Source organism: Cricetulus griseus, chromosome 5 (genome assembly GCF_003668045.3).
Source record: "Cricetulus griseus strain 17A/GY chromosome 5, alternate assembly CriGri-PICRH-1.0, whole genome shotgun sequence".
NCBI lineage: Eukaryota > Metazoa > Chordata > Mammalia > Rodentia > Cricetidae > Cricetulus > Cricetulus griseus.
This window is the reverse complement of record NC_048598.1, coordinates 106,922,591-106,934,722: the sequence shown is the minus strand read 5'-3', so window position 1 is coordinate 106,934,722 and position 12,132 is coordinate 106,922,591. Positions and strand designations below refer to the sequence as shown.

Sequence of the window (12,132 nt, the reverse complement as noted above, 5' to 3'; positions counted from 1 at the left end):
GTGATAGAACTTTGTTTTCAATGCAATGTAAGCTTAAATTTATCTCATTTTAGGATGAAAATTTTCGAAAGAGAAAGTTGCCTGTGGTAAGTTCAGTTGTAAAAGTAAAAAGATTCAGTCATGATGGAGAAGAGGAGGAAGAAGATGAGGATTATGGCTCCCGGATAGGAAGCTTGTCCAGCAGCGTGTCGGTGCCAGCAAAGCCTGAGAGGAGGTACATGACCATAGCTGTAAATTCATCTTAAACTGCTTGATATGGCTGCAGAGTGTTTGTTTGTTTGGCAGTGTTGGGGAAGAAACCTGGGACTGTGCATGCCTATGCTAGGTAGTGCCCTGGCACTAAGCTATCCTACAGCATCACTCAGCTTTTTAGAGATATACTTACTAATAGAAAACAACTTGCTTAAAATTGGAGAGAATTGCAAAGACTAAAAATTAATGAGGGAGAAAAATGTTAATGCAGAATCTTTTTTTTTTTTTTTTTTAAAACAAAGCTGTAGGGTTCCAGTCAAATTGACATGTTCTAAAAACTGTAACTATTAGGTTTAAAACAGAAGGAGATCTATTACAGCATAATAGATGGTTAGCATGTAAAGAACTGAAATTTAAAACATTATAAAAATACCTTTTCTTAAAACTCTTTTAGACCTTCTCTTCCACCTTCTAAACAAGCTAACAAGAATCTAATTTTGAAGGCTATCTCTGAAGCTCAAGAGTCTGTAACAAAAACAACTAACTATTCTGCAGGTAATTTCTTTCTTTTTTTTTTTTTTTTTTTGGTTTGGTTTGTGTTTTTTTGTTGTTGTTTTTGTTTTTTGTTTTGGTTTGTTTTCTTTCAAGACTGGGTTTCTCTTTGTACCCCTGGCTGTTCTAGAACTCACTCTGTAGACCAGGCTGGCCTCAAACTCACTGAGATCTGCCTGCTTCTTCCTTCCAAGTGCTGAGATTAAAGGCATGTGTCACCACTGCCTGGTGAAATTCCTTCCTTTTTACACTCCCTTTTTCATGTTTATGAGTATTTTGCTTGCATAGAGTCCAGAAAAGAGCATTGGATCCCCTAGTACTAGAGTTACCGATGGTTGTTAGACACCGTGTGGTGCTGCCCCATGGAAAAATTAAGCTTTTCCTGGAAAGAACCAGGACTTGATGGCAGACTGGGGCTTCCAGAGGGCTGTTACTTATTACCCTGTGCTTTCCTGTTAGAGCTGCTTTTAGAAACCTGTTCTTTGAAATGGGAATGGTTGTAAATAGGGACAGGCTGTAAGTTAAGGTTGTTTCCTTTTGGTTTTGTTTTGGAAACAGAGCATAACTGGCAGCATACTAATGAACAAATCTTTTGGGTGGTTGTTTCTGATACTTTGTTTGAAAAAGATTCTTCCTGTGTAGCTCTGACTGTTCTGTAACTCATTCTCTAGACCAGGCTGGCCTGGAACTCAGAGATCTGCCTATCTCTGCCTCCTAAGTGCTGGAATTAAAGCTATGTGCCATCACACCAGGCTCTTAGTGAACAAATAGTAATAGAACATTTTCTCAGCAAACCTAAATTTTAATTATGTTACAGGTAGAAAATTGTCCTTTCTACCATTTCTAACAAGTCTAGTTAGTATACCACTAAGTTTTGAGTTATATTGGTGACAACACTCCTTGAGCTCCTTTGTGCAACTTATTTCCCAAGCAAGTTTAGTAGATCCTTTATAACATCAATTTATTGCTACAGGTTATTCCTAGATCCCAGCCAGTCTGTTAACTGTCTCTCTAGCTATTTTAAAATAGAGAATATTGAGCTGTAGAGATGGCTCAGCAGTTAAGAGCACTGGCTACTCTTCTAGAGGACCTGGGTTCCCAATACCTACTAGGTTACTCAGCACCATCTATAACTCCAGTTCCCAGCAGTCCAGCACTCTCTTTTGACCTCCACAGGCACCAGGCCAGCACATGGGACATGTAGGCAAAATACCTAATTTTTTTTAATTAATTTTATTTTATGTACATTGGCATATGGGTTTCAGATCCCCTGGAACTAGAGTTACAGACAGTTGTGAGCTGCCATGTGGGTGCTGGGAATTGAACCTGGGTCCTCTGCAAGAGCAGCCAGTGCTCTAAACCGCTGAGCCACCTCCCCAGCCCCAAAACACATAATTCTAAAAAAGAAAAATTTAAAAGTAGTTGAAGATTCCCACATTTCAAGAAATAACATTAAACCTGATTGTACATGCTTATAATCCTAACACTTGGGAAATAGAGGCAACAGATTAAGGTCATTTTCAGCCTAATAGTGAATTTGAGACCACCCTGGTCTACAGTGATACCTTGTCATGAAAGAACTTTTTAAAAATAGCATTGCAGCATTTGTTATTTGCCTATTTATATTACAGTTTGAAATCACTGTAAGACCAGGAATCGCTACATCTGTTTTAAAATGACTACATACGCGTAAATTGTATCTTGACATACAAGTTTTGTTGGTTTGTTTTGGGATTTTGAAACAGGCTTTCCCTATGTAGTCCAGTCTGGTCCAGAACTCATTGCAGTCCCACTGCCTCAACCTCTTGAGAGCTGAGATTTAAGCTTTAGATGCTGCTTACATACAAGTAAGACAATTAAATTGAATGTCTTTTTCAGGAATGTTTTGAGAAAAACTGGAGTTTCTTTGTTTTGAACATTCTAATTATTCTGAACCCAGAGTTGGCATTTGTATTTAATGTGTATTTGTTAACTATGAAGATATGAAGTAGTAACTGATTGTATTTTTGTTTCTTTTGCTTTTATGTGAAGTTCCACAGAAACAGACACTTCCAGTTGCTCCCAGAACTCGAACTTCTCAAGAAGAATTGATAGCAGAAATGGTTCAGGGGCAAAGCAGGGCCCCCAGGATAAGTCCCCCTGTTAAGGAAGAAGAAGCAAAAGGAGATAGTACAGAAAAAATTCAAGGTAAGAGTTAACCATTTCCCTTACACTTTATCCATTGGATACTAAATATGGAAAACTTAATGTTCTCAAAAGTAGACTGTATCCTCAGCCTTATCATTAAAAACTTTGCTCAAGGTTAGAACAGTCCTACTTAAAGATGCATTCATTTCTATATTCAGTCTTCTTTGTTTAGTGTTTGTGTGTTTAATAAATGTGTAGGTGTGTGGACATGGATGTAAAGGTGTAAAAGGATGTAAAGGGTGGTTTTTCTCCTTCTACCATGTGGGTTCTGTGGCTCCAACTCTAGTTACCTGGTTTGGCACCAAGTACCTTTACCTCCTAAACCATCTCACTAACTTTTCTTTACATCTATTTGCCATTCCTACTCGTTTTCCTCCAACTTAAAATTTTAAGTTTTCTTTAAATTTTCCCTCCTGGCATCCAATTGCAGTGTCTTTTCATATTTGTCCTGGTGACCCTGGTTTGGCCTCGATGCCTAACACACTGGAAGCATTAGCGTTGAGCCAATTGTTCTACCTCCTTTGTTTATTTTTATTTTTGCCACCTCTTTTTTTTTCACCTCTTCTTTCCACCCAGCTTCTGCATACCAAAGTGCAACTCTGTCATGTGACTTTGTATGTCTTCCCACTTTATTGCCCAGTTCTGACACCATTATTGGATCTTTAGACAGCTGTGTTAATGATCTTTTGGGTGTGCTTGCTTTTCTGCTTCTTTCATACCTGTTATTTCCATTTATACCAGGAGAGACTGAAGTTTCTTGTTCCTTTTATCACTTTTTCTATTAAGATCAGAAATTAGAAACTCTAGGTTTCTTCTCCCCACCCTCTCAAAAATAAGAATAAATCTATTGTTTCATGGTTTTATAATTTTGTTTTTCTCTGAACCCCCCCCCTCCTTTTTTTTTTTTTGATTTTTCGAGACAGGGTTTCTCTGTGTAGCTTTGGAGCCTATCCTGGCACTTGCTCTGGAGACCAGGCTGGCCTCAAAACTCACAGAGATCCACCTGCCTCCCGAGTGAGTGCTGGGATCAAAGGCGTGCGCCACCAATGCCCGGCACTCCTTCCCTTAAGTATCTGATATGCTAACCTAATTTTTTATTCCTTCTGAACTGTTCTTAAAATTGTTCCAGGGTCTGTGAAATCCTTGATTCCATGCATTTAGTTATCACTCATTTCTTTTTGTCTTTTCCTTTATCCCCCATTAAATTCTGGGAAAGTTAAAATGATTTTTAAAGTGTCTAGGTACTATTCTAGAAGAGAAAGCTATTGCTAGAGATTTTATCAAAAGGATACTAGAACTAGCATCTAAGAAGTTCCTGTTGGCCAGAGATACAACCATTTCATCTTCATAAGGGCTTTCAAATGGGCTTTCAAAATGGGCTTTCAAAACCAATCCTAAGCACAAGCCTGCTCCCAAAAACACCCACAAAAAAACAAACAAAAACCGAGAAACTAATTGGTTGGCTGCAGGATACTTTTACATTATCTTGAAAACATGAATAAAATAATTGAACGTGCTGGGCAGTGGTGGTGCATGCCTTTAATCCCAGCACTCGGGAGGCGGAGGCAGAGGCAGGCGGATCTCTCTGAGTTCGAGGCCAGCCTGGTCTACAGAGCAAGTCCCAAGACAGGCTCCAAAACCTACAGAGAAACCCTGTCTTAAAAAGGAAAAAAAGAATATTGAACATTTATATTGGTTTTCCTATAATTATCACTGGTAACCAAATTATAGGAGTTGGTACTGTTTTTAAAAATAAAATTTCATTGAAACCAGTTGTACCAATTCATGAATGGATTGTTTGGCCTCTTGTACTACTATCTGAGTTGAGTACTTGCAATAGATTGGATATTCTTCATAGATAAAATTAAGTGTTTGCCAACTCCTCCTGGTATAAGAAATGAGGGAAGTTGGGGCTGGAGAGACGGTTCCATTTAGAACTCTGATTGTTCTTCCATAGGACCCAGGTTCAATCCCTGGCACCCACATGCTGGCTCACAAGCATCTGTAATCCCAGTTCTAGGTGATCCAGTGCCCTCTTGCCTCTGCAGGCACTGCCTGGACATGGTGCACATACATACATGCAAGACAACCATATACATAAAATAAAAAATCTTTTAAAAAAAAAAAAGGACAACTGTCAAAAAAAGAGAGAAATGAGGGGAACTTCTATTACAGTCATTTTGGTGACTAAGTGGGTAGAATTGGAAGAACAGTTACTGCTGTTGTTTCTGAAGTTTTATGCTTTCTGAGAACAAACTTAATTCTTGTGAAAGGATTTGAACTAAGTCATCAAGCCTCTGGTTCTATAGTCAACTTAGAAGGTATAGAGGCCAGAAGAATTTATCATTGAGCTTTATGTTGTGTTCCAGTGAACTGAGTATACAGTCATACAGTTGGGACATAGTGTATAGGTCATATGACCTAAGGATTTATTTTAAAGTATTGAAAACCTCAGAGGCAAGTTTAAAGCCGTAAGGTTGTATAAAGCCAGAGAACCTGATCAGATGAAGCACGTAAACCAGTCAGTGGTGAGGTGTCTGGGGGCTTATATTTGTTTTGAGGGTTTTTTTGGTGTGTGTGGTATGTGTATTCATGCTGAGGCAGAGTGCAGGTACAGTCCATTATCGGTTCTCTTTTAGAAGAGGGTCTCTCTCTGAACCCGAACCAAACTTTTTAAGCTATGTTGGCTGACTAGAGAACTCCTTGATCTACCTGTCATCTTTGCCTTCCCCCAACTCCTGGGCTACAGGCAGGCATACCCTTGCCAAGCTTTCCTGTGGGTGCTGGGTTCTGAGCTGAGCTTCTCATGCATGAGATTCTCACATAGAAGGTGCTCTTAGCAACCAAACCATGTCTTCAGCCCCAAACGTCTTTCTTTATTTCATGTTTCCAGTTCAAAATTTCAGTTGAAATGGCCTCATATACTACTGTAGTGAGAGCTCTTTTGAGCTGGGAGGCACTTTGTAGGAGCACACTATTTTCTATGCTCACACTGTTGACAGTTTTAGCTGACACACAGGTTTACATGAATTATTGACGGTATAATCTCATCTCCTTGGCCTCTTTTTACTCACCTGCTCATCTCCCTGTATGTGTGTGTTTTCTCTTTTTTGTCTTGGGTCAGTCTGCCACCATAGTTTAATATTATACTTTTTTTTTTTCAGATTTATTCCAACAACAGTAATTCTCTATTTATTGATTTCTTTTTTTGATGTCTGTTTTTTATATCATTGATTTCTGATCCAAAAATATCCTTTCATATTTTTCTAAGTTATTTTAGCCTTTCTTTTCCAATGTATACTTTAAACTGTATTTTTCTCTTGCATGCCACTTTTACCATGTATTTTTTCATTCTCAGAGTGCTTTTAATTTCTGTTCAAGTTCCCATCTTTCACAAATGAGTTTTTTGCAAGTGCTTTCAAACTACAATATTGGAGATCATTTGATCCTCTTGAATACTACATATTCTTTGAAGATTGTTGACAGTATACTTGTTTGGTATACAGTTTGTGTCTTTTATTTGTCTTCAAAGAAAATAAACTCTGCAAATTATATCTCTGCAAATTAAATTTTTTTGCTTTGATTCCATGAGCTTGTATGCCTGATTTCCTTCTGTTTTTGTTTGTTTTGTTTTTGTTTTTCAAGACAGAGTTTCTCTGTATAGCCTTGGCTGTCCTGGAACTCAATACCAGGCTGGCCTCTAAGTTGGAAAGCTGCCTGCCTCTGACTCCTAGTGCTGGGATTTCAGGTGTCCACCATGCTGACTTATGTTGAAGTCAGTTTAGTCTGATGGTGATAGAGCCTTTGTTTAGAGTTGGCCCTGTGCTTGTTTTCCGTGCTTTTCTCCACAGACTTCCTTCTTTTTCCTTCCTTCCTAAAAGAAAGTTTTTTTAAAAAAAATAAGTAGGGGTGTGAGAGTGTGTGAGTGTGAGTGTTGGTGTGTGTGTGTGTGTGTGAGAGAGAGAGAGAGAGAGAGAGAACAGTTTGTGGGAAGCTGGGTAGCACTCAGGAGACAGAGGCAGGCAGATCTCTGTGAGTTCAAGACCAGCTTGATCAACAGAGCGAGTTCCAGAACAGCCTCCAAAGCAACACAGAGAAACCCTGTCTGGGGGGTGGGAGGGGTGTTTGTGGGAGTTGGTTCTTTCTTCTTTGTGCCCACATAATAGACTGAGGAATTAAACTCAGATTGTCAAGGTTAGTGGCAAGTGCCTTTATCTGCTGAGCTATCTCAACAGCTTTCAGTTTCCTTTTCTGTGCTTCATATGTAAATGTCTCTTAAATATCAAAAAGTTTGATTTAGAAAGAAAATTTTAGTTTATTTTATATGTCTAGGTGCATTGGCCTGCACTCATGTCTGTCTGTGCACCACATAGTGCTTGTGTGGGTGCTGGGAATTGATCATGAGTTCTCTGCAAGAGCAATCACTACTCTCAACTTCTGAGCTAATAATAATAATACTGTAGCCTTGACTTTAAGAAAAAGTAGATTCCATGTTTGCCCTTTTTAAGGCAGGGGTATTTAGATCATTTATTAGGATCGCCAACCTATTTGAAGTAGTTTCTATCAGTGTTTTTTTTTTTTAATGTATTTCTATTTATTTGTTTGTTTGTTTATAGGGGGGTCTTGTAAGTTCAGGCTAGACTTGAGCTTGGTTTATAGCTGAGGATGATATTAAACCTCTCTTTGATCCTCAGTGGTTCTCGACCCCTTTGGAGGTCCCATAACATATCTTGCATATCCGGTATTTACATTATGATTCGTAACATCAAAATTACCGTTATGAAGTAGCAATGAAGCCGGGCGTTGGTGGCACACGCCTTTAATACCAGCACTTGGAAGGCAGAGGCAGGCGGATCTCTGTGAGTTCGAGGCCACCCTGATCTCCAGAGCGAGTGTCAGGATAAGCTCCAAAGCTACACAGAGAAACCCTGTCTCGAAAAACCAAAAATAAACAAACAAACAAACAAACAAATAAATAAATAAAGTAGCAATGACATAATTTTATGGTTGGGAGTCACGACAGCATGAGGAACTTGTATTAAGGGTTGCAGCATTAGGAAGGTAGAGAGCCAGTTTTAGGTAAATTTCTGAAGAAGAGGGATCCCTGACCTGGAGTGACAGATGGCTGGTTGTGAGTTGCCATATGGGTACTAGGAATTGAACCTAGATACTCTTGAAGAACAGCTAGTACTCTTGATCTCTGAGTTATCTCTCCAGCCCCTTTTGTTTGTTTTGAGATAGGGTTTCATGTATCTCAAACTGGCCTCCACCTCACTATGTAGCAAAGGATGACCTTGAACCAGGAATCCTCCTGGTTACCCCTCCTGAGTTCTGGGATTGCAGATTATGCCACCATATACAGTTTTATGCTATGGTTGGGTATGGAACCCAGGGCTTTGAGTATGCTGGGAAAGAGCTACAGTCCCACGCCTCTTGTGCAGTACTTTTTTACTACATATCCAAATCTAGTTTAACAGGTTACTTGACAGGACATAAATATGTATCTGTCCATTGTCTTCTGATCTCCATTGTTAATTATCTGTCATTCCTTTGTATGTGATCAGTCCTTTCTCCCTGGCTGCTTCCAAGATCTTCCCTTTGTCTTTGTTCTGAAGTTTTACTACAATGTGTTTAGGCATGGATTTCCTTTTTACTTTACCTGTTTGGCATATTTCATATTCATTTAAGTAAAGTATTATATAATATAAAATATGATAACCAGAGAATTTTAGAAAAACAAATGAATACCTGCCAATATATAGAAAATAGTCAAATAATATAGAAACTTTTGAAACAAAGCAACATTCTGCCTGTAAAATTCTGTACATTACTTCCTCTCTCCAGATGTTGCCACCTTTGAATGTGTCTGCTTATGACTTTAAGACAGAGTCTCATAGCATAGGTTGGCCTTGAACTTTCTTGATACGTAGCTGAGAATGACCTTGAGTTTGTCATTATCTTACTTCCAGAGTACTGGGATTATAGGCAAATGTCATTACATCCTACTGTTTATGGCTTAATTTTCTTTGTGTCTGAAATAGGTTTATTCTACCGTTTTTGTTTACCAATTAAAGGTGATACCATTGGTTTCTTGCTGTAACATTTTCCTGTTACGAAATTCATATACTAAGACCACTGTTGTAATTACTTGGTTATAGCGTGGTCTACAAGAGCTAGTTCCAGGACAGCCTCTAAAGCCACAGGGAAACTCTGTCTGGGAAGAAGAAGAAAAAAAAAAGTATGAAATGGACACTTACTCCCTCTTTCAATTCTTTTATCTTCTTTTTTTTTTATTAAAGATTTATTTTTTTATTTATTATGTATACAGTGTTCTGCCTGCATGCTAGAACAGGGCACCAGGTCTCATTATAGATGGTTGTAAGCCACGATGTGGTTGCAGGGAATTGAACTCAGGACCTCTGCTAGAGCAAGCAGTGCTCTTAACCTCTGAGCCATCTCTCCAGCCCTTCTTTTATCTTCTTGACCACTGTCTGAGCTGTATTTATTTTTACAGGAGTTGATGATATTTCCATTTTTTTGTTTTCGTTGATAAGGCTACTTGATTTATAAATTCCTTCTAAATGTTAAGAACCAGTAAGTAGCACTTTACACCAATAAGGTTACATAAATAGTGTGTGGTGACTTGGGAGCTGGAGGCAGGAGGATCTGAAATTCAAGGTTTGATGTCAGCCTAGTGTACATGAGATCCTGCTCAAAGACAACAAGATTATTCGTGGAAGTACCCATTACAAAGGCAAATAGATATTTTATTTCTTGGCAGATATTAGGGATTCCCTAAGAGTCAGCGAGCAAGCCAGCTAGCTTGCTTTCTTACTTTTGTTTCGTTCTTAGAGATTTATTTATGTTGTGTGTCTGAGCCTACATTCATGGATGAGGAGCACCTCATGCACTCAGGGTTCATCCAAAATCTAGAAGTTGGCACTGCGTCTCCTTGAACTGGCGTCACAGGCTGCTCATAATGGTGTTAGTTCTGGGAACTGATCTCTGGTTTTCTGCAAGAGTAGGAAGTGATGTGTGTGGTGGCACACACCTTTAATCCCAGAACTTGGGAGGCAGAGGCAGGTGATTTCTAAGTTGAAGTCCATACTGGTCTACCTACCGACTTCCAGGACAGCTAGGGCTGTGGAGAGACTGTCTCAAAGTAAACAAATAAGTAAATAAATATGAGCAGTGAATACTCTTAACTGCAGAGCCATTTCTCCAGCCCTTTCCTAGAGTTTTGGAATTTGCTTTTTTACATTTATGTATGTATGTGAATTGTTTTGACTGCATATTTGTATGTATACCATATGCTTGCTTGGTACTTGCCGAGTTCAGATCCACTGGGACTGGGGTTATATGATCTCTAGCCCAAGAGTAGCAGATATTCTTAACTGCTGAGCTATCTCTCTTGCCCCTCACTTCTACCCTCAGGTTTTTTTTTTAAAAAACATTTTTTTCCTGTGTTCTTTTGTTTATCTGTTTTCTTCTCTAGGGTTGCCTACTTATTGCAAAGTTTCACTTTTCTCCAGGCTGTTCTGACTGGAGTGATTTTGCCTCATCTGACAGATGTGCTGGGACTATGCCCCTTTTCTTGGCAAATTCTTGGAAGTTTATCCTCCCTCTAAAAGGTTTTTTCTGGGGGGGGGTGGTTCTGTTAAAGTCTAAAATTTCACTGTGACAGATGTAAACACTAATTACTCATATTAGTCACTTTGGGGATGGGTATTCTGTATATCTTTTTATTTGAAAATCTGTGCTCTTGGGGGTGGGGGAGGTGAAATATTTTTGAAAATTTTTCTTTGTTCATTTTTATTCTCTGTCAAATGGGTTTCCTTCCTTTGGATTTTGTTTTTGAGACCAATTTTCACAGTTTAGCTCAGAATGGAATTGGAGTAGCTGTGTGGCCTTGGCTGAACTTGAGCTTGGCACTCCTGGTACTTTGCCTCCCTTCCAAATGCTGAGATTGCAGGTGTACATCACCATCCCAGGTTGCTGTTTTCACTTGCCTCATTCAATCTCCAAAATATTTCTGTTACAGGTGTCCTTGATTTATGATTGGGTTACTGTCAGTAAAGCCACTGTAAGTTGTCAAATTGAGACTACATTTAAAGTACCTTATCTGCTTTCGTAGCTTAGCAGCATCTTGTACTGTAGAGTATCAGTTGTTGACTCTTGTGATCATATTGCTGAGTAGAAGCTGTCACTTGGCTGCTTTTGTTCCGCAGCATGGAAATAAGATATTGCATGCCTGAATTTTTATAGCCCTTGCACCATTACATAATAAGTAAAGGGCCATTTGTATCTTGAGTGTCTCTACTGAACATTTTCTTAAATATATTTTTAGAGTTGCATACATTGTGTTTTATTGTATTCAATCCCCACTCTTTTCTCTAACATCTCCCAGATCCAACTCCCAAACACTCCCAACTTTTTTTTTTTTCTTTTAAATAGCCCACTCATTCTAATTTGTGTTGCCCATGTACTAATAGGTGTCACATTGTCCACTGAAAGGTGGTCAGCCTGCCAGGGTCATAATTCTTAAAAGTGACTCTCCCTCAGAAACCATTAACTTGTCAGTAGCTCTTTAGTTAGGAGTCAGGACTTGTGAACCACTCTGTGTTTCTTTCAGGAATAGTCATTGAGTTAATCTTGTGCAGCCAACCACAGCATCTCTGTGGGTTCATGAGTGCAGCTATCCTGACATGTTCAGAAGATAGTTTTGTCCTGGTCTCAGTCTTTAGAATATGTAGAATTCACCACTACTTACTATCTCTGCAATTATTACTCTGGTCTAAACCACAGTCTGTGACTTGCCTAGGTTATTGGGGAAATGACCTTCTAAATGTATACTTTCTTTCTCATTCCCTTTACAATTTTTAAGTAGTAAAATAAAATCACATCATTTATTTCTCATTCTTATGAACAGAAATCACACTTCTCCACTGAGACACCAACACCCCCCACCCCCCCACCCCGTGTTCCCTATTTCACTCCAAGTATCCATCAGAGCTTTCCTGGTCTCATCAGATATTTCCCTGCTACTTGCCTATTGTACCTTGTTTCCCCTGTAATGTGTGTCTTTTCTAGTTCCACATCTTCATACTCAACACCTACTCAAAAAAAAAAAAAAAAAAAAAATCCCTCTCCTCCAGCAGTTACATGAAAAGTGCCATTGTTCAATTTTGAAGTCTCTGATCC

At 39.0% G+C, this 12,132-nt stretch overlaps 1 protein-coding gene across 9 annotated transcripts in view; it reads left to right on the top strand.

Annotated features, from left to right (window-relative positions):
* Zc3h14 (zinc finger CCCH-type containing 14) overlaps window positions 1-12,132 on the top strand; it is a 47,331-nt gene that overhangs the window by 13,050 nt on the left and 22,149 nt on the right. For all 9 annotated transcript variants that reach the window (XM_027419611.2, XM_027419610.2, XM_027419606.2 and 6 more), the window contains 3 exons: window positions 54-214; window positions 647-747; window positions 2,776-2,931. In XM_027419611.2, the coding sequence (XP_027275412.1) occupies window positions 54-214; window positions 647-747; window positions 2,776-2,931 (418 nt within the window). The remainder of the gene's footprint in view (window positions 1-53; window positions 215-646; window positions 748-2,775; window positions 2,932-12,132) is intronic.